The sequence below is a fragment of the Doryrhamphus excisus genome, chromosome 22, assembly GCF_030265055.1.
Source record: "Doryrhamphus excisus isolate RoL2022-K1 chromosome 22, RoL_Dexc_1.0, whole genome shotgun sequence".
NCBI lineage: Eukaryota > Metazoa > Chordata > Actinopteri > Syngnathiformes > Syngnathidae > Doryrhamphus > Doryrhamphus excisus.
In genome coordinates this window covers 3,043,165-3,071,158 of record NC_080487.1, presented here as the reverse complement: position 1 = coordinate 3,071,158, position 27,994 = coordinate 3,043,165, and the positions used below count along the sequence as shown (strand labels likewise).

Here is a 27,994-nt window from a genome sequence, read left to right as displayed (position 1 = left end):
TCAGTTCACAAACATCGTTTTACATTGTTATGACAAATCCCAGCTTCAGTGAACACACCGCAATGAATTTAAATAGTAGCTCAATTCTAACGGTACAATTCTTTCATTCCATTAGTGAATGACTTCAATGTCTGCAATCATTTTGATTATGAAGCAAAAAAAAATGTCAATAGTTGTAATTGTAAACTAATCGTTCACAATTACAATTCCTGAAATATACATTATATATATATATATATATATATATATATATATATATATCCCGTTTACCAATAATACAATCTTGTGCGCTACTGTGATTTTACTGCTGCAAATTAAAGGCATACTCATTAAAAGTATCCAAGTTAGTAGCCCTTATTTACCTAGTATCATATTGATACCAGAATCGGCAGTATCGCCCACCCCTAGTGTGGACCAGATCGGCATGGCAGTGAATGTGGAGCGGTAGGGGGGGCGGGTTTAAAGGGGGTTACTCCTTTAAACAAAACACTCCATTGTTTGTTTAATGACATTTGGAAGCCAACATTTATTTATACAAGCCATTATCATTTGTAATACAAGATGAAATCATGTGGGAGATAATACAACACATATACACAGACGCTTGAAATAAAAAGTGCTGGTAACCGTGACATTTGAACTTTGACCTCACATGGTTTGGTTTCCTATACATCCATGACTCCGGTAACAGTGTTAGATCAGCCTGGTAAGCTTTCTCGGTTGGGCAAATGTGATGCGTAAAGTATAAAGGTCCGATTGGAATTGAACCTTTATATTTAGAGGATAAATGACGCTGACCCCGTGGGGACAAACACGAGTGTTTTGCGAGGTACACTGACGCTTTTGACTTCAGTCCAACGCACATCACGAAACAACTCCTCACACGTTCCTTATCGCCTTTCTTCCCTCCGCTGACGACGCCTCCTTCCTCCCTCAGTGCTGAAGAGCCTTCATCCTGTTGAGAGCCGAACCGGCCCTGAACCATTCGATCTGTGTTTCGTTGAAGCTGTGGTTGAGTTCCAGGACGTCTTCGCTGCCATCGCTGTGCTTCACGACGGCACTCAAAGGCTGAGGGGGGGAATCGTCTCGTTATTTTAATGGCTGCAATTTGGGTTCCCTGACGAAGTTTTTGGGGTAAAAACTGAATTCTTGCCATTCTCACCTTTCCTGGAGTGAATGTCTGGAGTCCTTTAATGGAGATCTTGTCATCGGGGCAGATCTTATCGTAGTCTGATGGGTTGCTGAAGGTCAAAGGCAGCAGGCCTTGCTTCTTAAGATTTGTTTCTAAAGAAGAGGACCGAATGTAAGCAAAGAGTGAAATAATCTTGCATGACAGATCTATTCTGTCCACATACCGTGGATTCTGGCAAAGCTCTTCACAATGATGGCTCGTCCTCCAAGATGTCTGGGCTCAAGCGCAGCGTGCTCTCTGCTGGAGCCCTCGCCGTAGTTGTCGTCTCCAACCACAACCCACGACACGCTGTTAGCCTGCGTGCAACACAGAGTCAAGTATTTCTTCTGATTGGCACAAGAAGCCAGTCCGGAGTGATTCGCTTCGGTTCTCACCTTGTAGTGACGAGCCACATCGGGTACTCCTCCGTAGTCTCCTGTCAGGTGGTTCTTCACCTTGTTGATGGCATCGTTTTCACTGTTGACTGCACCGATCAGCATGTTGTTGGAGATGTTGTCCAAGTGGCCGCGGAATTTGAGCCAAGGGCCGGCAGCGCTGATGTGGTCGGTGGTGCACTTGCCCTTCACCTGCAGGGGCGGAAGACATGAGTTCATTAAGTGTGTCTGAGTGGGAAAAAAAAAAAAGCTAATCACGTCTGAAGATCTGACCTTAATGAGAACCCTCAGGTCCTCCAGGTCTTTGCCGCTCCACTGGTCAAAGGGCTCCAGCAGCTGGAGGCGGTTGCTCTGAGGGCTGACATCCACCCGGAGGTTGGTGCCATCCGTGGGCGGGTGCTGGTAGGTGTCCTGGCCCGGGTCAAAGTCTCTGGCCGGGAGCTCGTCTCCGTTCGGAGGCTCCAGCTTGAATTTCTCACCGTTGGAGGCGGTAAGGTAGTCCGTCTCGGGGTTGAAGTTCAGCGTTCCGGCGATAGCCAAGGCAGTGACAATCTACAGAAGACAGCGTTGTGAAGCATCTTGTGCTTTACACTCAATACTGTCAAGAAAGTGTCTGAGATATGGCGGGACCTCTAAAGTCAAACTCCCTTCAACTAACATTCTCTAAAATGAATCTTCTCAATGCTTGAGTTTCACTTAATAATAATAATTACATTTTATTTGTATAGCGCTTTTCAGAGTACTCAAAGACGCTTTACAGTAGAGAAAAAGAAATAAAAAGTAGAGTAAACAATGCATTAAAATACAATATCCATACATTCATTCAGAGCTAAAATAAGGCTAAAAGTGGGCGGGGCCCAGTAGTCAGGTATAAAAAGTTAGACATTAAAAACAGATTTAAAGAGGTGGGTTTTGAGTTGTTTTTTTGAAGGTGGGAAGGTCAGGGCAAGCACAATGGGAGCAAAGAGTTCCAGAGGGTGGAGGCACCGATGGAGAAGGCTCTGTCTCCCCAGGTTGGGAGCTTGGTCTTACAGGGGAGTGCCAGGAGGTTGGAGTCTGAGGAGCGAAGGGGACGCGGGGGATTGTGTGGATGGAGGAGGTCTGTGAGGTATGGAGGGCTTTGTAGGAGATGAGAAGGACTGTAAAATGGATACGTTGGGGGACGGGAAGCCAGTGGAGGTTTTTAAGGACCGGGGTAATGTGTTCACAGGTGGAGGTGAAGGTGAGGAGGCGGGCAGCGGAGTTCTGAATATATTGTAGTTTGTTGAGGGTTTTGGATGTTGTACCGTAAAGAATACTGTTGTAGTAGTCAATACTGGATGTGATAAATGAGAGGATCAGGGATTCAGCTTGAAGTACTTATAATAAAACATTACAACAGAGTCCCAATTATTGAACTTTGAACAAACTCACTTTCAATTAAAACATTAAAAGTGACCATTTTATAGTCAGTGGCCATTTGTGCTTCAGTTAAACTGCATGGAAGCTGTGCAAGGTGACATAACCAGAGTCTCAGTCCATACATCTGGGTCATCAGATTCTTGTATTTGGCAGGAGAGGTTATGCTACATATGCTAAATGAATAATCACTGACCTCAGGAGATGTAACAAATGCGTGCGTTGCGGGGTTCGCATCATTCCTGGCCGTAAAGTTTCTGTTGAAGGAGGTGACGATGGTGTTCTTCTCGCCTTTTTTCACATCACGTCTGCAAAAAAAATTTTAAAAAAAGAGCAAATTCAGACTATATGAATTATAGTAGACCCTTGCATTTTCATAATTGAGTATTCCCGTCCCACTCCACATCTGTAATCATTGATAAATATGTGATAATAACACATACAGTACTGCTCAATAAATTAGAATATGACCAATATCACATTTTCATCTTGACACACGCACAGGCAAGCAGTGTGGATTACATGGGGGGGGGGGGTTCTCCTACCTGTCCCACTGTCCGATGCAAGGTCCACATGCGTTGGCCAGGACTACACCGCCAACATCACCAAGGATCTTGGACTGCAGGAGAGAAAACGTACGATTTATAGATTCACGAGTTAAGTTAGCAATCCTTAAAGCAGCATCACTCACGTAACCGTCTCTCTCAATGGTGGCACGGATCTGCTCCGAGCCGGGGGTGACTGTGAACTGAGCTTTGCACTTCAGGCCTTTATCCAACGCCTGCTTTGCCACCGAGGCAGCACGGCCCATGTCCTCATAACTGGAGTTGGTGCAGCTGCCAATCAGACCTGAAGACGACACAAAACACGATCCAACTGGTAGCGCTTCATAGCGACACGCAGATGGAGAAAAAAAAAAGTATTTTCATGACTTACCAACTTTCACCTCCAGTGGCCAGCCGTTCTTCTCAGCCACAGAACCTACGTCAGAAACCGGGTGAGCCAGGTCGGGGGTGAACGGGCCGTTGATGTGTGGCTTTAGCTGGAAAAACAACAGTAATGACCACATTGCGGAGTACCCATAATCATAGTCCTGTCTTTGCACACATATAATGACTAGCAAATACACAATATGTACATTACATGTGGCTTTTATGGTCCATATGTGCATTTATTTCCCCGTCCTTCACATTGACACAAGTATAAATCTTAATAGAGGGGGTACCGACCTCATCCAGGTTGAGTTCAATGACCTGGTCATACTTGCAGCCTTCATCTGGCACCAGCAAGTCAGCGTACTCGTCAGCCAGGGCGGCGATTTCTGAGGGGAGTATTGACATTTTAATTAAGTTATAAAAAATAATTCATATTGTTTTCTGCTCTGTACATTATGTTGTACTATACTTATGGATAAAAAAAGGCCAATAACATACGTCCACGCCCGGTCTTCTCGAGGTAGGTCCTCATGCGGTGGTTGTAGGGGAACACTGAAGTTGTCGCACCAATCTCTGCTCCCATGTTGCAAATGGTGGCCATCCCTGTACGCAAAAAAAAAAAAAAACACAGCCATTAAAAAAGGTACACTTCGAGCCAATGCGGTATTGCAAAACTGACTTCACAATGATGTTGGAAATAGTATATTATGGGACTTTGAAGATATTAAGACACACCCGTGCAGGAGATGGAGTCGACCCCCGGTCCGTGGTACTCTACGATCGCTCCGGTACCACCCTTCACCGTCAGAATGCCAGCCACCTTCAAGATGACATCTTTTGGTGACGCCCAACCTGAGAGGGAACCGGTCAGCCTCACTCCTATCACCTATTAAACGAAGAGAAGAAGTGGTGGAAAACAAATGAGGACTGAAAAACAAAACAAACCTCATTTAGCAACGTCCCATTAAAAACGTGTTGAGGTTTTGGGGAGTCATGAAAATGTGTGAAAATGTTACCTTCAGTTTTAATCAGGGGTGTTGGGGACCACCAACTCATCAGACTATATAGTACAGTAAACCTCGGATATATCGGATTCAATTGTTCCCACTGGTTTTGTCCGATATAAGCGAAATCCGTTATATGCGTATACCGGAAAATGTCCGTTTTACGCATATATCGGATTTATATCCGGTATATGCGTAAATCGGATTTTATCCGTTATAAAAAGGCACTTCCTTGACTATGTTTCCAATGTACCTGGACGCGCAGGCAACGCTGCAAACGCTGCAAATGACGTCGTATAGCGGCCTGTCACGATTCGGCGAATCAGAGCGCCACGATGCGGCCATCCGATATATGCGAGGGAAATTTCATGGAAATGCATTGGAACGGGACTGGAGATTTTGTCCAAAATAGGCCAAATCCGTTCTAAAAAATCCGATATATGCAATGAATTTTTATTGGAAATGCATTACAGAAAAATCGGTTCTTTTTTATCTGTCCGTTGTGAGCGAATTTCCGATATATCCGAGTCCGATATATCCGAGGTTTACTGTACATGAGATTAGGTCCACAAGAACGAGACTAGACCAGATTTTAAAATTAATTTTAAAAGAACAATGAAACAAACTAACTTTTTAATTATTTATTATCTGCCATTATTTAAAAATCTTGCTTTGGAAATGTTTGTTGTCCCACAAATTGACACTAAATCATATTATTGTCTGCATTTTTCAGACCACATAAACCACTATTATGATAATGATAATTATAATAATAATAATATATCTTAATCACGCAATATTTACTTAAATATGTTGTCTTTCTACATGTGTCACATCATTCACTGACACTGGGAAAAACAAGGTAGGTTGGATTGCAAAGTTTAAAGTGTGTATAAAACACTTCATGTGCGGTTCCAATAATGCCTCATGCACTTCCACTTCCATATTATATTATGTTTATTCATAGTAGCGACGCCAAAGTTCAGTCTGAATGAGAAATCTTGTCATCTTGTGAGATCTCATGACACGCAGTTTTTAGTAAGATCATTTTCTTAGACTACACAAGAAATACACATCACTGAATGAGCACCCATAATCACAGTAAAATGATCCTATGCTGACCTTGGGACATTTGAGTTCCCAGGGGATCCCCGCCATGACATCCACAGCATCTGCGCCTCCCACTCCGATGCAGATGGCACCAAGCCCGCCGCCGTTTGGTGTGTGGGAGTCTGTGCCGATCAGCATCACACCTGGATAGGCGTAGTTCTCGAGGATGATCTGAACAGAAAAACAACACATGTCAGGGAGCTAAACTTACGTACAAGTCACTAAAAAGCGGACAACTTTGAGTCCTCGTGTTATACCTGATGGATGATACCAGAACCGGGTTTCCAGAAGCCAACACCATATTTTGCACCAGCACTTGACAGGAAGTTGTATACTTCATGGTTGACTTCCTAGGATGAAATCAGTGGCCATGATGCTTTTAAACCAACACATTCCTACCTCGTGATGCTCAACTCACCTTCGCTCTGGCGAGATCCTTGTCCCCGCCGATCTGAGCCTCGATCAAGTGATCGCAGTGGATGGTGGAGGGAACAGCCACCTGTGGTAGGCCGCTGCTGATGAACTGGAGCATGGCCATCTGGGCTGTGGCATCCTGCATGGCCACGCGGTCAGGACGCAGGCGGAGGTAGGTGCGTCCACGATCTATCTCCTGATTGTGGGGGTCATCGAGGTGACCGTAGACTATCTTTTCCGACAGGGTGAGGGGTCGATTAAGCCTGGGCAGAACAAACGAGTGAAGATAATATTTCTTAGTAGATGAAGGGGAAATGTTTCAGTTTCTTGTCCAATTGGTAATGCAAAATGCAGTTTTCCCATAGACCAATTAAATATAGGTTTCTTACCCATTTATAAACCATCCCAAAATAAGTGTTCATTTGCTGGCTAACAGCAGCCTATTACAAAATGTTGCAGAACAAAAAACGAAAACAAAAACAGTGATGTCAGTGAGCAGGGCTGGCGGCAACCTTTTTCGCACGATGTCAACATTGGAATGGAGTTGCTCATAGTTGATGAAGGAGCTGGGCTCAAAGCGACTCATGGACACCTGGGCCTTGGCTCTGTAAGCAGCCGCGACGTGCAGACGCCGTGCGCCATGGCCCAGAGCAAGCTGGAGACAACAGAAAATTCATTCATACATGTTTCAATATTTACAAATAAAAAAAAGAAACATTTAAAAATACATATATTACTGTACAGATGCTAAAACGCTCCAAAAGAATATCATCCTGCCTGTCTCATCATACTTTTAACACGGTAGACCGGGACATGAGTTGTTCGACATAACCTAAACCAACTTAAGTAGATTCCACTGTACACTATAATGCTTTGTTTTCCCTTTTAGGCTTGGCCCTAATACTCCTTTGTATTAAAAAATTTGTCTTTGGACAGTTTTCCTGTGGAGTGAAAAACAAAAAGGAAGCAGCTGCCAACCACAAATCCAATCCACAATCACAGGTCATTATACAATCTCATGTTAATCATCTGATATAAATACGCAAAAATGTCGTATTTTAAGATATACATATAATGTAGAATGCAGTGTTTTCGGTATAGTTGTTAAATGGGTTTTTGGTCAACCAATGCTGGTCTTCTGTCCGTCTAACCTTGCGGTTAACCTTGTGCTATAGACTCAAACTCCAAGCCCAACATTAAACACACTGAAAGAAATCGGAAATTAGAAAAAAAAACAGCATCTTTCCAAATGGGACAGTGTAATTTGTTTTAAAAGTCACTACAATGCAAGTTCTTGTCATTCGATGCGTTGAGTAGCATTCGGACACAGTGACCCGGCTCACCAGCTCACTGCTAATACTCCCGCAAAAGTCGCTCCTAAAGCTTCTATTCATCACAACAAAGACGAATAATATAAAATATCAAATAAAGTCACCTGTTTTTTCGATGACAAGATTAAAACAAGCAAATATGCCTCATACCTGAAGCCGCGCGACAGTGAGACAGTAGGTCGCCATTTTGTTCACTGACAAAGATGTGTCGGCTGAATTTGACGTCATATATTTATAAAAATGTTCTCAGGTCCTTAAAGTACGAGTGTATATATTGATAACGTGAGTAGGTGAGCTCATTTTAGTCATAATGAATTTATGACTCACTTTCAGGTAAATATTATATAAAATATGAATCAATTTTAAATTATTACTTTAAATGAAGTCTAAAACGTGCACCAGTATATATTTTTTCTTATGTACCTGAGAGGATAAAAACAATCATTTTTAGTTTCAGACGCTAGATGGCGGTAATGTCAATCGAAGTAACGTGGTCACAGGTCAAAGTTGAAACGGAAGCGGTCCTTGCAAAGCTTGCCGCACGTTAGCCAACAATGGCAAAGCATCACCCAGATTTGATCTTTTGTAGAAAACAAGCCGGCGTTGGTATGTTTGATTTGTTTCCTCACTTTTGTCTAAAGTTCGATTGTTTTTCGTTCGTAACTAGCCATTTCCCGTCGTATTTGAGCAAGTTAATGCTTTCAAATTTGCTAGCCACCAATGAACGAACTTGACTGAGACTTAGCATCGGAGTTAGCTTAGCAATGCTTAAGAAATAATATTATAATAATATAGGTGGTTCTGTTATGGGGATATGTTGTATATATTGGTAAATGTTGATATGCTAAATAGACAACTGTGGTGTGCTTTGTCTAATTTTTTTGTCTAATTTTATTCTGCAGCCATAGGAAGACTTTGCGAGAAATGTGAGTATTCTTCGTATTAAACTACTATTCAAACTGTGTGTTTTAAGCCAATATACCATAAAGGAAACTGACAATGTTTGTATATTGGTTATCTATATAGGACATACTTAATGAACAGGAAGTGTCTACACGTCAGAAAATCACCTGTTTTGGAATTATTAGGAAACTTTATTTATTTGTAATAGTATATAAGTTACTCTCATATCTGTAATGAAGATATCCTACTCTATGGGATTATGGGACACATTATATTTTCTTTTGTTAAAGATAATTGATCAATCATGCAGTTTCACTTCTTTGACCCTTAAGTGATTGCTGTCATTTTTAATTGCACAGAAGAAGATTGTCCAAAGCACTAAATGATATGCCACTCTTAGGTGATGGGAAGTGTGTCATCTGTGATTCCTATGTGAGGCCGTGTACACTGGTACGCATCTGTGACGAGTGCAACTACGGCTCCTACCAGGGACGCTGCGTCATCTGCGGAGGGCCCGGCGTGTCTGATGCCTACTACTGTAAAGAGTGTACAATTCAGGAGAAAGATGTGAGTCCTTACACATATATACACTGTGCCATAGCGCAACTAAAGAACATTTGGATCTGCTTTTAAAGTTTACGCTCTTGACATCCCTTTTTTTCTTTTTTTAACAGCGAGATGGCTGTCCTAAAATTGTGAATTTGGGCAGCTCTAAAACGGATCTGTTTTATGAAAGGAAGAAGTACGGCTTCAAGAAGAGGTGAAGATGCTGCGACTGCTTTTCATTTTTAGACGTTCAGTTGTGCGAGGTGTTCTTTCAAACTTCCAGTCTTTTTTTTTGTGAAGTTGATTTGTAATTTCAATAAAAGAGCTTTTATATTCCTGTCTCTGCAAGGCGTTTTTGTCATTTTTTCAAATGTCAAAGGAACAGAAATCTTTGTTCGTGAACCTTAGCTTTCTGTTGCCAGCAGCACTCGTGCAGCGCCAGACGGTGCTTGGTTGTAGTCATTTTGATTGACAGTTCTGAAGGAAAATACAGCAAGAAAGACCTCAAGACTTTCTCAACAAGGCTTTATTTATACACAATATATGTATGTACATGAAGGTAACCACACTCAACTACTTTACAAAGAGACTGTGATAGAAAGTCCATTATTCATATCAACCTGATATTACACACCGTTTCAATGTGATACATATTATGTACTCTCCATAGTCAACAGTGCATTTCACTGTAAATGAATAAGGCTGGAAGTATTTGACATATAGAGTTATGTCATAATTCTACAAAATCCCAGAGACACACCGTATAATATTGAATATTCCTTGGTAACAAACAAGAGCTGATCATTTTAAGACATACAAACTCAGCTGAATTTCAAAAAAAAAAAAATGGAAGCACTTAAGTGTGGAATAAAACACTTCATTGATGAAATGATTCTTTAATTTCTGTGTGGCTGTGAAATGATAAAGACAAGACAATAAATCCAGAAAGAGGATCCAAATAAATTAAGCATCAACTAGAACTTGCTTTATCGGCGTACTCAGGCAGGAGTTCCCTGCAGGTTCATATCCATGCAAAAGATGCATTCAATGAGTTTTGTCCTTGTACTACGAATGTAACGATGTGGACGTGCATTGACAAAAGAGTTTGGACACTTTATAAGAAGCATCACGAGCGGTAGACACATAAAAAGTGAAAGCAGGAAGGCCAGAGTGTCACTGTAATCCCCTGAAGAAATATCACAGTATTTTGCTATGCGTGAAAAAAGTAGTTTTTTAAAAAAAACATGGAAAGAAGGAGAAGTCGCTACTTCAACACCATATGGTTAAACTATAGTAACGGCTACATAAGTATCCCTCAAAAATATACATAATGAGCCCATAAATGCCACCAAAGTCAAAATGCTTAGTTAGGTGTAAATACACATGAATGCTTCAAAATAAAAGCTTGAAAAATATCCGGTTGCATTGCATCGCCTCTTCTCCCACGTTCCATCCATTCAGCCCCCCCTGACCCCCCCAAACCTCAATGTTTGATTGATTTACTCACATGTTTAAAAAATAAATCAAAGGTCTTCTGGCTTCGCACTTGAAAAAGAAGAGAACAAAGATGACATATTGTTTATGTTGAAGGACATTTCCCAAGCCACCGCAGCAGGAAGTGACAGGGGTGTGCCACTATCATGCCCCGCCCCCTCCGTCTGTCCATCAGTTCCTAAAAGCTTTGGTGACCACCCAGCGAGTGATGCAGTCTGGCTACAACCGTGTTGCGTCCCTTACAATTTTCCAAATTTGGATTCGTATTGATCCACCATCTTCTTGAAGTGGCCGCACTCCTGGCGCAGGTCCGCCACCTCTGTCCTCAGCGCCGAGTTCTCCCGCTCCAGGAACGCCGCTCGCACCGTGATCTGGTTCTCCTTTAGCCTGCGGGCATCGCGTGAGCGCTTGGCTGCTACGTTGTTTTTCTTTCGCCTCTGCCAGTACTTCTCGTCCTGCAAGATGGAAACCGAGCTAACATGAGGAATACATTTTTCATGTAAACGCCTTGGTCACCTGGGTTTGCTGTTTCGGTAATCAGTGTTTGTCATGTACATTGCTTAACTCTAGGGGTGCAACATGTGGCCCGGGGGCCATTGAGCAGCTCATGGCATATTCTAAAAATACAAAAACTAAAAACAACAGTAAAAATTTAAAAATTTTGGAATTTTACAAAAATGAAATCAAAATATTGTATTTATATAGATTTATTTATATGCCTATTTTATAAGGGCATTGACATTCCAGGCAAAAAAAGTTCTATTATAGGAATACAGTCAAAGTATCATGGGTCATATAACAAAATCAACATTTGCGAAGACTATTTAAGAAGAAAAAAACAGCAAAAAAAGTACACACGAATAATACAATTTATCACAAAGCTGAAATACATTCATTCATTTTCTACCGCTTTTTGCTGGAGCCTATCCCAGCTGTCTTCGGGCGAGAGGCGGGGTACACCCTGGACTGGTGCCCAGCCAATCACAGGGCACATATAGACAAACAACCATTCACACTCACATTCATACCTATGGACAATTTGGAGTCGCCAATTAACCTAGCATGTTTTTGGAATGTGGGAGGAAACCGGAGTACCCGGAGAAAACCCACGCATGGAATTGAACCCAGGTCTCCTAGCTGTGAGGTCTGCGCTAACCACTCGACCGCCGTGCCGCCCAGCTGAAATACAGTTTTTTTTTAATATATATAAACATGCTTATATAGTAAAAGCAAGGGTTAGCAGATCTACAGTACATGTATTACTTTGCAGAATCTGGAAGTGGCCCTTGCATACTTTCATTTTTGAGGCGGGAGAAACAGGCGTGACCTATTGGTCAGGGTTCGTTCGCATGCTTATTGGTCTCGCTGCAACGGGTTCTGTCCAGCTTCTCACAGGCTTTTCCTTTTTTAGGTGTGTTCCCGCTTACAACATTTCCTCTCTAATCACATTGGTCCATATTTGTGGCGGCGGATGTAAACAAAATGTCACAGACTGCTGAGTCACTGTGAGACAGCAGCTCTGTGTGTGTGTGTGTGTGTGGGGGGGGGGGGGGGGGGGGTCACCACTGCAAACTCACATCCTCACCATGACGAGATCTTTTACAGTTTAATAGTTCAAGGGTGACAACTGATTTCACTGGTTGACCTTCATCAATTGCAATTTAACAGTTAACTAATTAATTAGCGTTCTATATTGAGTTGTACGTAGCGATTGTGTTGTGACAGCGTACCTTCTGCTCCTCGGGAACAAACACCTTCTTCGCTTTCTTGATCATAGGCTGAGGCTTGAGCTCTTCTTCGCTGAACTTGTGTTTGCGGGGGTTGAAGAGCTCGCCGCCCGGCACACTTGACAAGACCAGGTCCGTGGGGTCTGGCTCGTAGTTGACTTCCACCTCTATTTCGTCAGGGCTGATGGGCTCTGGGGTTGCGCTCTCTGCTTCTTCATCTGAAAGACGACAAGAAAGTGTTACTGCATCCCGACAACCGCTATCGGGAACACACAGGTGCTCTCTAAAAGTATATTTTAGAAGCTTTTCAGCCAGTAAAAATGTCAGCATTTACAAATGATTCAAATGATTTGGAATGTTTGAGACTTGTCAATAGTCACAAAAGCTGCCCATCATACCATTGGGATAGATAACCAAACCACAAGTGTGAACACAGCCTTAGCAAATACAGGAGGTATGATGCCAAATGTGAGATTATGGTGATCTGGTATGAAAAATATGAAGATATATGAAGTACATAATTGTTCAATACATTTGTTGTAAGAAAGTTGGAGGAATTAAATATAAAAAAAAATCTATATCATAATAACATAAATTTTCTATGCCGCTTATCCTCATTTGTGTCACAGGGTTATGCTGGAGCCTATCCCAGCTGACATAAACTCACACTTTAGCATTGACAGCATTCTTGGTGGCGATTGTCTCAAAGTAACCGTCCCGACACCAAGTGGTCAGTGTAGTACTGTGTACTGTGTAGTAGAATACTACTGCAATGGGGCCACTCAAAGGCACTCTCCACGCTGCTAAACATGCTAACACTCAGCAACTCTACAGTAGGCAGCTGCCACACACACACACATGCCCCTTCCCGGGCTCCGCCTCTTAAAGGCACACACAATGTCACAGAAAACAAATGCCTGTGGTTAGCATGTTGGCTACATAGTCAGGAGCTTGGGCATCTCTGTTTGCATGTTCTCCGGGTACTCCGGTTTCCTCGCACATTCCAAAAACATGCTAGGTTAATTAGCGACTCCAAATTATCCATAGGTATGAATGTGAGTGTGAATGGTTGTTTGTCTATATGTGCCCTGTGATTGGCTGGCCACCAGTCCAGGTTGTACCCCGCCTCTCGCACGAACCACACAGGTTGAAATGGTGATTAAAAACCGGCAAAGGTTGGCAGCATCTCGGTGAGTGAATGGAACCTAGCGGGGTTAGCTTCGTTTCGCATGCTAGCGTGGTTGCATGTGTTACTCGGGCTAGTTTATCTTCACTGCTATAATGTAAGGGGCGTACTGGGTGAAGTCGGGAACCACGTTTAATCTTGTATTCATCTAAACGAACAGACATTTAGCCACTTTCTTACCAATAAATAAATGTGCTTTACAATTTGAGAAAAGTATATTTCATTTGTAGCTTTTTTTTCAATACTCTGCTGAAAATTTCAGATAAGTTTGTATTGTCACATCAGGATACATCCCCAAAATATTGTGATATGTGATGTTTACTTGCTTTATTCAACTCCATTCTTCTGTAAAGTGTCTTTGAGTATTTTGAAAAGCGCTATACAAATAAAGTGTATTATTATTATTATTATTATATATGCTAAGGTCTATGACCATTCATTTCCGCCAACCTACACGGCTGCTGCCGAGTTAGTCTTGTAAAAAAGCTGCACTCTGCAGGACAATTCAGGGAAACCCAACACCTCGTCTCCACTCACCTGCCGTAACATCACACGTGATGTCCGTCTCGCAGTTAGCGATGATCACCACCTCTTCATCACACTTGTCCAGCTCCTGAATGGGCAGCAGAGACATGCCGGCGGGCTTAACCTTCACCTTCCCCGTCTTGACGACCTCCTCATCTTCTTCCGCTGAGTTCTGAATGCCGTTCTCCATGAGGAACTCCTCGAGGTCCATGTACTCCAAGTGGAAGTTCTCGCCGTCATAGGGGATGGTCTTGTCCCAGATAGCGGGGGTGAGGGCAGCTGACGGGCCCATCCCGCTGACTCCTCCGCCCAGGTCGGCATCACCATCCAAACACAGCTTCTCCTTGTCAGTGTCTGAAAACACAGGAAATGAACACAGTCATTTTTTTTACTGTTATATGCATACAATGATGTAGTATGAATGTAGATTTGTGTTTAATAATCAATATTGGGGTGATAAGATGCCATCAATATTTTTTCTATTCTCTTCCATGTTTATTTTCACAAATATTTTTTTGTGTTGTGTTCATATTTTTGAATCCATATATTGTTTCACAAGTCACGGAATAAGTTCTTACAAGCATTATCATCAGGCAAATCACAAGCCTACTAAGTGATGTTGGTTTGGGATCAATACCGAATAATTGGCAGTATATATATCCTTTTGGTATTGTATCTTTGTAAACCATATTTTACCTTATGTATCCAAGTACATGCTACCGTAAACAAATTACACCTTACCCTCATCGCCGTCCAGTATATTCGGCGGAGGCATTTCCATTATTTTCTTCAGAACAACCGGGAAAGACGTGGGGGACCCAGTGTCCTTTTCCAGTGTGACGACGACCGCTTCTCCGGGCATTTTCCACCTTGTTGTTGGCCTACTTTCTTCGCGTAAAGACTCGCTCAGCTTTGTAATGTGTTTTATCTTACGCAAACACTAGTATAAATATTACAAATACCCTCAAAGTATTCGCAATGATGAAATAAAACACACAACCCCAAATTAACTGACAGATGTAGCCCACTTCCTCACGCGCTAAGACAGACACTACGTTGTACTGGAAAGAATAAGCCACACCCCAATGTTACAAAACACGCCCCTTCCATGCTCTGACTGGGTAGTCGTGAAACAGACTCCATGGCACTCAGGAAAAAGGCGTCATCGTTTGTCATCAGCCAATAGGATATGTGGTGTCAAATATCGGCGTTGTCATTGGTTGACCGACTTATATAGCGCAAGAAAACGTGACCTGAGGAACAACAAGTACAGTACAGTACAACTCGTTCCACCTTTATTTTTTTATTTCATTACAAGCGAAATACCTAATTACAGCACTGAAAACCTTTGAAATCTTTGAAAAATGACTTCCGGATTCTAAATTATAGTTCCATCGAACAGTTATTAATTAACTAAGAAACATATGTGTAACGCCAAAGAGGTGCAGCATATGTTATTTATTTATTTATTTATTTCAGTGATCACATGGTAAAACACGTGCAACAGGCAGCGCAACATGTTAACATACCAAGTGGAACATACATAGGCGCCATAGGTGCATGGTAACAAGGTCAACCAGTTCCAACTTACATCCGTATTCTAAAGACAGCACTGGTAGACAGAATGACTTGCTGGAAAATCGGGGTCGGGTTGCTCAAGTGCTGTTTTGTAAAACACATGACCAGTTGTACATCGCAAGCATATCTATCTACGTATGTATTCATATATCACGTGGGCACATTGGAACCATGCATGCTAACTTGCAAAACAAGTTCAAAATGTATGCATGTCTTTCACATTTGCACATTTCCACCCTGCATATTTACTTAAAGGTTTATTTTTTAACTTAAATTTTTTTATTTTGCATTTTTGTTCATAAGATACTGTTTTAAATACATTATATCAGTACAAATTCATGCAGAAAATGGACCAAATGAACAATAAAGTGCTCCATTGTGTACACTGCTTTGCATGTCATGTGCCAGGCAATATTGCAATCTGGTTAGGTACACATCATTATTCATCACACCCATCTAGTGGCTGAATTGGGAAACTACACATTTACCAAGTGATTGGATTAATTGATTTAGTTTGATGTAATCTACCCCAATTTTGTACGTAACTGAATGTTAACTTTCGACCTATGCACATAAGGAAAAACCTCACTAAAAGTAGTATCTTAACTGCTTATTTCACAATAACATTATATTTGCACTCCTGTACATTACATATGCTAATTTATATTACGATTGGTTTTGACGCTATATGCACGACTGCTCTGTAGTCTATACATGTCAGTACTGGTACTTCAAGTAGAGCATATGGTCAGGGTTATGCAACACGTATTTCAGACATTTCATGTAGTTTTAAAGCGTTTCTATGACTTTATATCACATTAAATTATTAAAAAATCACTTACCATATGTGTCAAAGTTCGGCAGCGTAAATGGAGTCTCCAAAAAAGCCCTGAATATCTCTGGAATTTCTGCAGTCATGCTTTAATCCTGAATTTTTACACACACCCACAAGCAAAATATGTCTGACTATGAATTGTCAAATAAAGTAAGGAGCAGATGTCAGATTAAAACGACATCACTCAACCCTGACAGCTCTCGTAAGAAATGACAAACGAAGTTCAAAGTTTGTATACACGCAAACCACCCAGGTCGGTTCAGCCCTCTCGCGCAGCACAAGCAGCACTGATTGGTTCGAAAGCACGTCCATCAAAGTGAAACTGGCCAATCAATAAGAGGTGATGGTGTTACTTAAGGAAGAAAAAAAAAAAAAAGCGAGAGGACATAGTTGCGTAAAGCGTGTAATTCAGATTTACATGTGGAGAGCAAAACTATCACGAGAAATGGAACTCAGTGAATGAACAGTTGAAATAACCATCTTGTTTAAATACAATTCTATAATGTTTATTATACTTTGACATAAACCATATAAAATGTGAAATATGATGTGTTAAACCCTTGTACTTGCTTCACTTTAACCATCAAACAGTTTTGGGCATGATTGAAAACAAAAGTCAGGCTATAAAAGAGAAATGTGTTATTTGTACTGACTGAAAATTCTAAATTCTTACTGTTTTGAGAAGCCAAACTATTTAAGCGGCTCAAAAACAACATTCCTCATCAGCAAAATCCCACTACAGAGTGGGGGGGTAAGTCACCATTGATGCAATACATACAACTCCATGTCCAAAAATTCTTTAGCTATCCCTGTAAGTCCTTTCTCAAAGGCAATGAAAACAAAACTCATTTGTGTTCTTCTAAAACTGTTGGTTTATTAAATGCTTTCAAGAGAATTGGTCCACTTGAGTATATCAACTTCCAACCAGGGAGGAGAGAAAACAAATCAAATCAATAAAACATAAAAACTGGAAAACAGATCATAAAAATACAGTACAAAAAAAAAGGATAGAGGCCTTGTTTGTTCACTTGTTACTTCAACCCTGGTTTTCTTTCTTCCTCTTTTTGAAATCAATTGAGATAACCAATAACGTCCTAACTGATACACATGATTGATGATTGGGACTGTTGGTGGCTGCGTTGGCATGTTTGTGCTGGGAATCAAATGAACAAAAAAAAAGGGAGGAGGCGGAGGCGGCGGCTCACAAGAATATCAGTGAAGCAGACGTTTTTCTGTGGTGTAGAGAGACATATGACGAGTATATTACATATTAGTATAATAACATTATTCATACTTTTTATGTAAGGTTCAAAGATAGTACTGACTGTCTGGGAGTTTACAAATGAAATAACGTAAAAAGTGAGGATTTTTGAAGTTTTTCAACTCTGCCAAGCCACTGGGGGGGAGGTGGGGTGGGTGGGGATAAAACAGCTCTACCATCACTTATCTAAATTACCTTAATGGGGGTGTTTACATATTATAATAGGTTATCAGCTATCACATATTGTACTGTATATAGTAAGCAGGATTATACAATAAGGGTATCATTTTTATCGAATAAGGCGCTATGCAGGAGTATGTAAGCCTCTGTGTATGACTGAAAATAGCACAGCACAGGCAGGAAGCAGAGAACTTTTGGGGTTTTTTTTTTTTTTTTTTTAAACAGCGATCCGAAGGCCTCTGGAAACAGGTTGTAGCATGATGATGTCAATTTGTTGTCTGCTCACTGCCTCGCAAGACAAGCTGTGCAGGCTTTGCATACACAGGACGCCTATTTTACCCGTCATATTCATACATGGATACATATATAGGTATACATTGCAATAAACATACATACTGTATATCAATAGGATATAGAAGAGAAATAGCCAATAGCAATCATTATCATATTCATAATACTAAAAGGGTAGTAGTAATAATACAATCCCTCAGAGTAGCTAAATAGTGGGCTGTTCCAGACGAGGGCTCACTAAGCACAGCAACACAACTCGTAGAACTCGTATAAACACTTAAAAATTAAGCTTGTGCTCCGTCCCTGCCTGGAAGAACCCACACAGAAGGAAAAAAAACTACAACATAAAATGAATATAAAGAGAGAAAGAAAAATCACTATAGTAGTCTATTCAGCGATACATGTCATATAGCAATACCTCAATAACAAGAAGTTCTATGTAATCAATACAGGTTTGTCAGGTTATATATTTATTAAGCTTAATTGCTAAGTTATCATTTATTATTAGTAGTATAGCATTATAAGTAAATGTGTTGTGTGTGAGAATCAGTATAGACATACCTCACTTGTGTCTGTTTGCATTAAAGGCATAGTGAGATGGCAGGAAGATACCCTGCTTGTGTGTGTGTGTGTATGTTGCTCATAGGCACAAAAAAAAAAAAAGGGTGTGGCTCCCCGAATGTTGTTCTTATTATTAATCCATTAGGAACAATAATGATATTTGTGTGGATATATTTACCCCAATCGGACTCAAAAAAGTGTCTATTTGTCTCTCCAAATTAGCATCAATATCAAAAAAGCAATATATACTTAATTCAATCATTCTAGTAAACCTTCTTCTTGAAGTATGACAACACAAGTCTTCTGCACGGGCGCCACCGACACCGCTAGAGTCCGATTGAGGTTTTTGTTTGGATGCTTCTTAGGAGATTCAGCCATTAGCACTGTGTATGTTACTTACTGTATGTGTGTACGGCAGGATGGATTCATAACAGAAAAGGGGGGGGAGGTGAAGGGGGCCAGGGGGACATTTTGCTTAGGATGTTCGAAATGCAAGAAGATGGACATACCTCTCACACAACAACAGCGTCATTTTCAATTCATCAATATTCCCCGTTTTAAAGGCCCGTGCAGGCGTTACATTCAAAGTGCTCTACCAATATGGCAGACAATATGAGGAGGACGCACACTATTCCCATTAAAAACAAAACAAAAAAACCCAAAACAAAACACACAAACATGTTGGCCCTCCTGCTGTTATTTCCGCAAAGGAAAGATTTTGGTTGTACAGTAGATCCCCCGTGTTGGCACGTTTCTTCTCTCTAATTTATTGCCTTATTAATGGTCATGCAAATAGAAAGTGCTGCAGCCATGGATCCAGCAGAAGGCGCTGTCTCACAAGCACTAACATTTTCCAGCATGAAGATGCTTTGACCAGACGTGATGTACAATGGCACGTTTTCAAAGTAATGGTTTAATTTGTAAAACTGAATTTAACAACCATGAGAGGTATATTATAGGGTTTAGAGTAACAAAAATAGGTGTTTTTTTTTGCGAGTGCGGCCATTATTTGTAGTTTTTAGCTATTTGTTGTTTTGAAACGCAACCAAATTGATCAGCGGGGGATCTAATGTAATACAGCTGGACTTGTGTGGCGTATCCACCAGGACCTTCTTTTTTTTTTGGCACTTCTCAGTTGAAATGACAACTTTTAGCATGAAAACTCCATCTTTGAAGGGACTTTTTCCCCATTGACTGCCAAGCAAAACAATAAGAATCACGGCCAGCGCGCTCATTCAAGAATTGCTTTGGTGCTGCGAGGTTTGACACCACCCCACCCCAAAAAAAACAAAATAATAACCCCAAAAAGGAGGTGCCTGGTGGACACATATTTTCTGCCTGTGTGTACATATTTATCATGATCATAATTACCACTCCTGCAGTACTACGGGGCACAGGGGGAATCGAAAGGTGCTGCTGAAACAAAGCTTCCTCCATGAATTGACTAATGGGTTGTGTGAATATGCAAGACAAGTGTGTATGTGTGTGTTTACATCAGCTCCCACACGGCTGGCTGTCTGACTGGCTGGCTGTTAAGAGGTCAGACTGGCAAAATGACTGACTGTTCAGTTGCAGCTGGTGCGGCCGGTCGCTCTGGTCTCCGTTGGCGGCAATCAGCTGGCTGGAGTCTCAGAGGTCATCCCCGTCTGACATCCGCCGGCCTCCCTGCAACAAGAGTATTACCGCGTCGATTCAACAACAGCTTGTGAATGGTGAACACAGAAAAAAAAAAAAGCACAAACCCACGAAGGAACATATTGGTGCACACATTTTCAAGATTTGATAAAAACAATCACAACGACAAAAGTCGGCCGTATACACAAGATGGACGTCTTTAGGACTTACATCATTTCAACAACTCTTACTTGCTTTTATAGTCAGTATAGTTACTCCAGACCCCATTCACTGTGCAATATTAAGGGCTCTAAATGCAATATGCTAAGTTCTATGTGAAGTACTTCCATAATGCCTCATATTAACTCACTAGCAAGATCTCAGTGTATAGACTGGTGATATATATCTCATCTCGTTTCATATTATCTACATACTGCATTGTATATAACTCTGGGAAAAACTGTTGATTTTGTTAATACTTGGGTTGTTTCTATTGTTTATTTTTCTATATTGTGTATTTTGTACTGCATAACTGATTCTGTACTAATTTCCCCACTGAGGGACGAATAAAGGCATATCTTATCTTATCTAAGTCAAGGAGAAAGTGGTTTTGAGGTGGTAGTAATCCCTCACCATGCTCTCGCTGTAGTCGGCTGTGATGGTGACCTGTTTGTCCTCAGGAGGCGGGGTCACCGCAGAACTGTCTGTGCGTCTGCTTTGATTGGTGAGCTGCAGCCACAGCTCGTACATTTGTTGCATGTCTCTCACTATAAAAGGCAGGAGGTGAAGACGATAAGGCTAAGAGGAAACCAACAGAAGGCTTGGAGGAATTCGTCGGTGTGCTACATCTTACAACTGTTGTTCTTCATGTACGTCCAGACGTCCCTCTCCTCCAGGCTGTGGGCAAAGGAGCAGTTGCCAATGTAGTGGCACTTCTTCTGCTTCATCACATGCACGCACATCTGCATGAAACACCAACAGTCAGGTTTCCATGCACTAAATTAGATTACTGAAATAGTCTTCCACACCTCTGTGTGATGCTTGTTGCATTCCCCAAATTTTCCTTTTTCTTTAAAATTGTGAAAATCAGACACTTACGTCGTATTGCTGCGGATAGGTGCGGGAGAACGGGAGAGGACGAACGACAACCCACTTCTTCTTCTCAAAGGATTTCACCAGCAAGACTCGCCGCTCCTTAGTCCAGCTGCCACGTCGATGAAACACACGCCACATGGTTTGCTGCTCGCGAGCTGAAAATACCACCGCGTGCTTTCAGTGCGGCCTCACCTGTGTCGCGCCTTGGCAGTGCAGTACTTCAGGTTCTTGTCAGGCTCGTTCACCTGCCCCTCCCTCCAACACTGGCCGCACACGAACTTCATTTTCAGGTTGAGGGGACGGCCCCGGCCTGCGCCACCTCCCAAGGCGCCCATGCCCAGGCCTCCCATGGAGGGGACGCCGCCGATGCCGTCTCCCGCCCCTACGCCGCCACCTCCCATTCCCCCGACGCCTCCGACCGGTAGGCTGCTGCTCGGGTGGGGAATATGGATGGGCTGACAAAGGGAGAAGGAAGTTATCAAAAATCAAATCAACTTTATTTGTATAGCACTTTTCCTGCAAAGAAATGCAACACAAAGTACTTTAAGTTAATGACATAAGCACAAGAACTGCACATTGTACTGTCTCACCCTCTGCTGCTTCTGGGCATTCTGCTCCAGTCTTTGCCAGTGTCTTTTGGACTCCTGAACCATCTCTTCATGGGTTATGCCTGCAAACAACATAACATATATTTTCTACTTGATCGATAAAAATAATAATTAAAATTCAAAATAATTACGGCCCAGGCCTACAGCATCACGCCGACTCACATTGCAAAATAAGTACAGTGTGTTGCCTTCACGTACCCGTGTCCTGCTGCAGCACCCAACATTTGAGCTCTATGACGGAGTGTGCAAAGGAGCAGCTGTCCTCGCGCTGGCAGCCGTAGCGAACCTCGTGGCGGCACACATCAAACTGGCAAAGCGGGTGCAGGGGGCGCACCTTGCTGTAACGCACGTTGGCCGACCTCACCACATGCACCAGGCACCTGCAGTGAGATTGTGTTATTTCGCATGTCCTCATCATAAGGTCCATTATGATGGGTCGAAAATCGTCACACTCACTTGTTATCGTCAAACGGGTGTCGAGCTGTGAGGTTTGAACAGACTGACAGGTTTTCTTTGCTGCGCTTGCTGATGATGCGGGGCTTACTATCAAAACATTCCTGTAGAAAGAGACAAGGCGTACAAATGAGCCATCTGAGGAGAGAGGACCCCCGCTGGAGTGATTGACCTCACCTCACAGAGGAACATGAACATGCCCATGTGGAGCTGCAGCAGTCTGGTGACGCTGAGCGCGCGTCTTTCTGTGCTACCCAGGGGGTCAAAGAGCAGCTCGCGGCTCAGCGCGCCCTTCCTCTCCTGTGTCCAAACATCGATTTCCTCCTGGCAGTATGCAAAGGTGCAGTTCTCGCCGTACTGGCACTCCTGGCGCTCCTGCACCTCTGTGGGAGACAAAGAGAGGAGGAAATGAAAAAAAATAAGTAGCGTTATATAGTTGTGAACACACCTTTACAGAGTACAAAGGCTCCTAAAAAGTTGTTCCGTGCAGGCCGAGGCCGAATCCTCTTCCAGGTGGGGTCGTCTGTGTTTTTCAAGCGACACAGCAGGACGTCCCTCTTGCATCGATGTGCTGCCTCCGGTTGATATTTGTAGTCCATAACTCGTGGACCTGAAAGTATACGATGCACATAAAGCTACCTGAAGCTAAGATAACCATCCTATACTATTAACCCTCTGACCTATTCGGCTATAACACGCATGGCAGGCCTGGCGGAACTCGTGTGTGCTAGTCAAAGGATTCCTGGACAACATAGAGAGGTTTGTTCCTGCTGGACCATTCTGAAGAAGAAATGGACCATAAAGATACACAACGTTAGTCAGAAATGGTTCCATTGGCAAAACAAAGCAGACAACGACACTGGATCATGTGACTCACTGCTTGTGTAGAGCTGTGGTTGCGCATACCAGGGATGAAGCTGTGACACACTCGGCCCCCTTCAAGACCACAAACACAAAATACATTTTTTCATACTATTTAATGTGGTTTAACAAACGTGCAAAACTTCACTGACCTGGGAGAGTGTACTCTGATAAAGAGTCAATACCGCCGGCGACGACGCCGGCTTTTCCTTCGCCATCCAGGGCTCCGGTTGAGAAGCCTCCTCCCAGAGCGTCCTGCACCTGGGTGGAGCCTTGGTCTCGCTGGGCCAGCGGCGAGTAAGCCTCCAGCGGGGGGATTTCACTGATGGAGGTGCCGAAGAAGGTGGGGGCAAGCTGGGCCGATGGAGCCGGGAGGTTGGGGGAGTAAGGAGGCCGCAGACCCACAGCAGTGTTTGGAAGGTTGGTGGGGATAGCACCTTGGACTGGACTCTGAAGCAGGACACAAGCAAGACAACACGGGCGATCATCGCCAGAATTGTATCCCATGTTGGCTCTGCAGAGGCCTGTGATTGGCTGATTCATTCATTGCAAGTGTCAAGTGCACCACTTTTATTTCAAGACACCCGGCAAGGGTGCTACGCAAATGAAAGGTGAAACGCCGATGAAGAAACTCAAGTAGAAAATATATACAGTCATCCATTGCTCTGTTGGTTGTTTAGCCAAAGTTAGTCAATAAAGTTATCGCTTTTTCATGATTGACTACGGCCTATTATTAAAAAAATATCAAAAGTAAAAATTAGTGACCACTGTTGACTAAGCTAAGCCAATTTACAGAATTTTACTGTTAGTGTCTCAAAAGATTCATTACGTCTTCAAAATATTCCTCCAAAAATGTATCTTCTATAAAAAAAAAAAAAAAAAAAAAAAAGAGGGGTCGGCTTTTACAGTTCACATTTGGGTCAAAACGACAACGTGTGCAATTCCTGTCCCTGAGATCAGCACCCACCTCGCTGACTTTCTTGGGGATGCATTCCAGGAGACTGTCGAGCTCGTCCTTGATTACGCTGCTGCATTCGTCCATGTGTTCTGAAACAGGAACCGAGTACGGCATGGGCGGCAGGGACTGGCTGCTGGGGCTCTCCGACAGGTCAGTGCACGGGGTCATGACGGAGGTTGCGGGATCGTCGCTGACTGGAATGGGCGTGGCCAAAGGTGCAGGGATGCACTGTGCGCTCGACAGGTCTGCTGAGGATGTGGGGAACAAAGCATGGTGAGGCATGACTGTGGAGACAGGAGGCACGTTTGTAGACTTCGCTTTTTTTGTTGTTGTTGCCATACCTGGTCCCATGTCGCCTAAAGACTCCAGCCCATTGGAGGACAACTAAAATAAAAAATTAAAAAAATCCGCAAATTAGCATCGCTGTCTTTTCTTCAGCATCAATGAGCTCGGACACGATCAAATACCTCTCCAGTAGGTGGTGTTGTCTCGCCAAGACTCTCTCCTTCTGTGGTTGTAGACTCCGTCTGGGGGCTGACGTAGGCTTTACGGCCCTTCAGTCCCAGTTTATTGGCCAGATCCTGAGCCAGATCATTCACCTGTCTGTCCTAAAAAATGTATTTTAAAACACACCAAAGCAAAATGTATTAGCTGGATCACAACGCCCTTGAGTCTCAAATTTTCTGGCGACAAAAACAGGAAACCATGTGTGTCAATGTCAACTTAAGCAGGCATTTTTTTTTTTTTTAGAAATAACAACACTGTAGACCAGGACTTGATGAGGTGGTCTACATCAGGGGTCTCAAACTTGCGGCCCGCTGGCCATTCACCAAAAAATAAGTGCTAATGCAACAGGGTTGCACAGGTTCTTACAGGGTTAAACAAATTTTGCTTGTCACATAGGGAAATTGTAGCAATCGCATGGAGATGACAAAGCTACAACGCAAATAAGTAGGTCATGGGAGGGCCACACATCAGCTGAGAGAAAGAAAAAAAAACAACGAAAATGCTAATTTTCCAATATGGCTGTTTAATTACAACAAATGGATCCTGCATATATGACATCCCCTCCTAAACTAAATGTATTTAGCGCACTGCACACGTCAAACTTCCCACCCACCAGCAAAAGCAGTCCGCCTGGCGTCAACCCTCGCATCCGAATGAACATCATCAGCAGGAGCAACTTACATTTGGTGCGGTGAGAAGACACTTTGTGCCACACTCGTAAGCCTCACGGAATCGTCCCAGGTCTCTCAGGCAAAGCGCTTTGCGGTACAAAGCCCTGCGACTGCCTTCAGACACAAAAAGTGCACTTTCGCAGTCCTGAATGCCCCGCTCGAACTCTCTCTGGATGGGATAAAAACAAGCGGTGCGTTACAAAAAAAAAAATCCACCTTTCAGAGTTTGTGTGTGGACAGGTCCCTCACCAATTGGTAGAAGGCAGCAGCCCTGTTCACATAGAGGCTCTCCAGCAGTTCATGAGGGATGACAAGGGCCTCAGCCTGGGCGTAGCGGGCAACACTGATCCCTTCGCCGTACTGCTGGCTTGCCTGACGAGAGTCTCCTTCTCGAAAGCAAGCATTGCCCTCGTCCAGCAGGTTACACACCAATTGAGTCAGAAAGGCCTGAAAGAAAGATGGAGAGTTATTTGATAATGAGCATGTCGTATCAAACCAGTTCAGTCATTGATACATTTGTGCTGTGCTAAATTTGAAGAGTTGTGAGTCTTTTCATTCCAGTCCTGTAGGTAGCAATTCTTTCCATGATGAATCAAAGACAGCAACCTTTATACTGTCTTTTTCACTGTTCACTCCCGCTATGCAACCCCTCCTCTTCCATACCTTCACAGGGACCTCTAAATTTTTTGCGTATGTGTGTAGGGGGCGGCACGGCGGTCGAGTGGTTAGCGCGCAGACCTCACAGCTAGAAGGACCAGTGTTCGATTCCACCCTCGGCCATCTCTGTGTGGAGTTTGCATGTTCTCCCCGTGCATGCGTGGGTTTTCTCTGGGTACTCCGGTTTCCTCCCACATTCAAAAAACATGCTAAGTGAATTGGCGACTCCAAATTGTCCATAGGTATGAATGTGAGTGTGAATGGTTGTTTGTCTATATGTGCCTTCACACAAGTGCAGCGGGTTGTGACCCACGCTTTACAGAATGACACACACCACACTTCAGTCACCCACTGTAACAATACAAAACAACACAGTAATTATTCCCACCTCATAATTTTCTGGCTGTGGGTAAGGCAATGAGGACCTGTGAACAGAAAATAAGAGTCACTGAACACAACAATGTCAAGAGACTCTAGTTTAGAGTAGAACTGTACCCACTGGATAAAACTCATTGCTTTTTGGATTTCCTCTCTTCGCCTCAATCGATCAGACTCCATTTCCTGAGGATGGAAAGACATTACACTGCAGCATTATGCAGGAATATTCACACATTTCAAGAAAACGTTGGTAAATATTCCCGACATAGACAGGGCCTACCGTAGATAAACATGCTATGGAGCTGTTTGATTTCAAACAAAACCGAGTGTTAGATGAGGTTAGCGTTGATATTGTTCATTAAACCAACATACACACAAGATATATTTAACTTGTAAACCGCAGCGTTTTGTTAGCGGACGCCTGAACTTCAGTGGAGATTTGGAAGGTTAGCATAGTGCAAATGCTAACTCGTGGTTTTCTTCATATCATATCGTCTCCATTGTAGCGTGACGCCGACACCAATGGCGTGAGAATCAACAGCAAGCATTACTTGAATGGCCGAAAACGTTACACCAGTTACCTGAAGGTATCAAGACGTGGTCAGGCTTTACAGGTTTGACCCGCTAACGCTAGTCGTGCTAAAGGCTAACGAGTTCGAAATTAATTATCATCACGTGCAAGACTGCAGCCATTAGAATTGTATAGTCGCATTTACACTTAAATGTTGTTGTAAATAATTACCACAAGAATACACCAAGTTAAGAGTCAGTCATTATTTAAAAAAAAACACACACACACAAAACTCACCCCACAGTTAAGTTCCTGTGCTTTTGGGATCGCTGGGAGCTTCACAGAGCGTTAAAGGAAATGAAAATAGGATAATTTCAACAAGTATCAGTCGAAATCCGAGCGCATATTTGAAGGTTTGCTGTTCTTGTCATTGATTTGTAGATGGAGTTTGTTTTTTTTTTTACGAGCTACAGCTGCTGCTGAACTGCTCCCTAGCTAATGTTAGCCTCCTCTCTGCTAGCTGTTTTGGCCAGTGCGGTGCAGTACGGCAACTGGTGATGTGTTGGTCGCGAAGGAAACGGCTCTTTGATTCGGTTCTTTGAATTGAACTACGAACCAACTAAACGCTTCATTCATTCTCTCCATTTTTGATGTTGTTTACTTTCGGTTTTTCTTGTTTAATTGTGTTCATAGAATACGTTTTATTTGTGATACACAGGTTAAAAATGTAAGCAAATAAATGTACAATATATGTTTGCAAGTACAAACATAACTGTCCCAATACTGTCCTATTTATTTTCTTCTTTCATTTTCATTTTTTTTATATTGCATTAATT

The 27,994-nt window shown here is 42.6% G+C and overlaps 4 protein-coding genes across 6 annotated transcripts; 1 reads left to right on the top strand and 3 right to left on the bottom strand.

Moving 5' to 3' along the window:
* Positions 1 to 494: 494 nt before the first annotated feature.
* Positions 495 to 7,984, bottom strand: aco2 (aconitase 2, mitochondrial). The gene is made up of 17 exons (XM_058062044.1): positions 7,909 to 7,984; positions 6,940 to 7,082; positions 6,432 to 6,690; positions 6,271 to 6,363; positions 6,026 to 6,184; positions 4,635 to 4,785; positions 4,398 to 4,502; positions 4,194 to 4,285; positions 3,901 to 4,006; positions 3,656 to 3,813; positions 3,510 to 3,583; positions 3,161 to 3,272; positions 1,840 to 2,118; positions 1,567 to 1,758; positions 1,356 to 1,488; positions 1,163 to 1,284; positions 495 to 1,068 (listed from the first exon to the last, which is right to left on the bottom strand). The coding sequence occupies exons 1-17, from the start codon at positions 7,942 to 7,944 to the stop codon at positions 934 to 936; spliced, it is 2,349 nt and encodes a 782-aa protein (XP_057918027.1). The 5' UTR covers positions 7,945 to 7,984; the 3' UTR covers positions 495 to 933.
* A 243-nt stretch (positions 7,985 to 8,227) lies between these two features.
* On the top strand, positions 8,228 to 9,548 carry phf5a (PHD finger protein 5A). Its single transcript, XM_058062047.1, has 4 exons — positions 8,228 to 8,364; positions 8,661 to 8,684; positions 9,062 to 9,228; positions 9,336 to 9,548. The coding sequence occupies exons 1-4, from the start codon at positions 8,313 to 8,315 to the stop codon at positions 9,423 to 9,425; spliced, it is 333 nt and encodes a 110-aa protein (XP_057918030.1). The 5' UTR covers positions 8,228 to 8,312; the 3' UTR covers positions 9,426 to 9,548.
* Positions 9,549 to 9,718: 170 nt separating this feature from the next.
* On the bottom strand, positions 9,719 to 16,760 carry tefa (TEF transcription factor, PAR bZIP family member a). Of its 2 annotated transcripts, none has more exons than XM_058062046.1 (4): positions 16,560 to 16,760; positions 14,152 to 14,493; positions 12,432 to 12,646; positions 9,719 to 11,156 (listed from the first exon to the last, which is right to left on the bottom strand). In XM_058062046.1, the coding sequence occupies exons 1-4, from the start codon at positions 16,633 to 16,635 to the stop codon at positions 10,941 to 10,943; spliced, it is 849 nt and encodes a 282-aa protein (XP_057918029.1). In that variant the 5' UTR covers positions 16,636 to 16,760; the 3' UTR covers positions 9,719 to 10,940. The 2 variants fall into 2 exon arrangements, with proteins under 2 accessions (XP_057918029.1, XP_057918028.1); XM_058062045.1 differs by lacking the exon at positions 16,560 to 16,760 and adding an exon at positions 14,881 to 15,218.
* A 622-nt stretch (positions 16,761 to 17,382) lies between these two features.
* On the bottom strand, positions 17,383 to 27,706 carry zc3h7bb (zinc finger CCCH-type containing 7Bb). 2 transcript variants are annotated; one of them, XM_058062349.1, is made up of 21 exons: positions 27,456 to 27,706; positions 26,769 to 26,830; positions 26,658 to 26,694; positions 25,862 to 26,059; positions 25,623 to 25,781; positions 24,902 to 25,042; positions 24,776 to 24,818; positions 24,444 to 24,679; positions 23,629 to 23,926; positions 23,493 to 23,551; positions 23,296 to 23,395; positions 23,064 to 23,225; positions 22,793 to 22,998; positions 22,619 to 22,719; positions 22,361 to 22,542; positions 22,145 to 22,224; positions 21,747 to 22,009; positions 21,558 to 21,663; positions 21,313 to 21,421; positions 21,093 to 21,226; positions 17,383 to 20,510 (listed from the first exon to the last, which is right to left on the bottom strand). In XM_058062349.1, the coding sequence occupies exons 2-21, from the start codon at positions 26,825 to 26,827 to the stop codon at positions 20,475 to 20,477; spliced, it is 2,709 nt and encodes a 902-aa protein (XP_057918332.1). In that variant the 5' UTR covers positions 26,828 to 26,830; positions 27,456 to 27,706; the 3' UTR covers positions 17,383 to 20,474. The 2 variants fall into 2 exon arrangements, with proteins under 2 accessions (XP_057918332.1, XP_057918331.1); XM_058062348.1 differs by having other exon boundaries at positions 17,384 to 20,510; positions 24,444 to 24,682; positions 27,456 to 27,705.
* Positions 27,707 to 27,994: the final 288 nt, after the last annotated feature.

Bases quoted from the DNA above. Each gene is read 5' to 3' on its own strand.
- aco2 (XM_058062044.1), bottom strand. From the start codon at position 7,944: ATGGCGACCTACTGTCTCACTGTCGCGCGGCTTCAG. The intron at 6,691-6,939 runs GTTGCCGCCAGC...TGTTCTGCCCAG, and splicing joins GTTGACATCGTGCGAAAAAG to GCTTAATCGACCCCTCACCC. The intron at 6,364-6,431 runs GTGAGTTGAGCA...ATTTCATCCTAG, and splicing joins AGGATCTCGCCAGAGCGAAG to GAAGTCAACCATGAAGTATA.
- phf5a (XM_058062047.1), top strand. From the start codon at position 8,313: ATGGCAAAGCATCACCCAGATTTGATCTTTTGTAGAAAACAAGCCGGC. The intron at 8,685-9,061 runs GTGAGTATTCTT...TGCCACTCTTAG, and splicing joins AGGAAGACTTTGCGAGAAAT to GTGATGGGAAGTGTGTCATC. The intron at 9,229-9,335 runs GTGAGTCCTTAC...TTTTTTTAACAG, and splicing joins GTACAATTCAGGAGAAAGAT to CGAGATGGCTGTCCTAAAAT.
- tefa (XM_058062045.1), bottom strand. From the start codon at position 15,001: ATGCCCGGAGAAGCGGTCGTCGTCACACTGGAAAAGGACACTGGGTCC. The intron at 14,494-14,880 runs GTAAGGTGTAAT...CTGTGTTTTCAG, and splicing joins TATACTGGACGGCGATGAGG to ACACTGACAAGGAGAAGCTG. The intron at 11,157-12,431 runs GTACGCTGTCAC...TCCATCTTGCAG, and splicing joins TTGTTCCCGAGGAGCAGAAG to GACGAGAAGTACTGGCAGAG.
- zc3h7bb (XM_058062348.1), bottom strand. From the start codon at position 26,827: ATGGAGTCTGATCGATTGAGGCGAAGAGAGGAAATCCAAAAAGCAATG. The intron at 26,695-26,768 runs GTGGGTACAGTT...TTCTGTTCACAG, and splicing joins AAAGCAATGAGTTTTATCCA to GTCCTCATTGCCTTACCCAC. The intron at 24,819-24,901 runs GTATTTGATCGT...TTTTTATTTTAG, and splicing joins CAACACCACCTACTGGAGAG to TTGTCCTCCAATGGGCTGGA.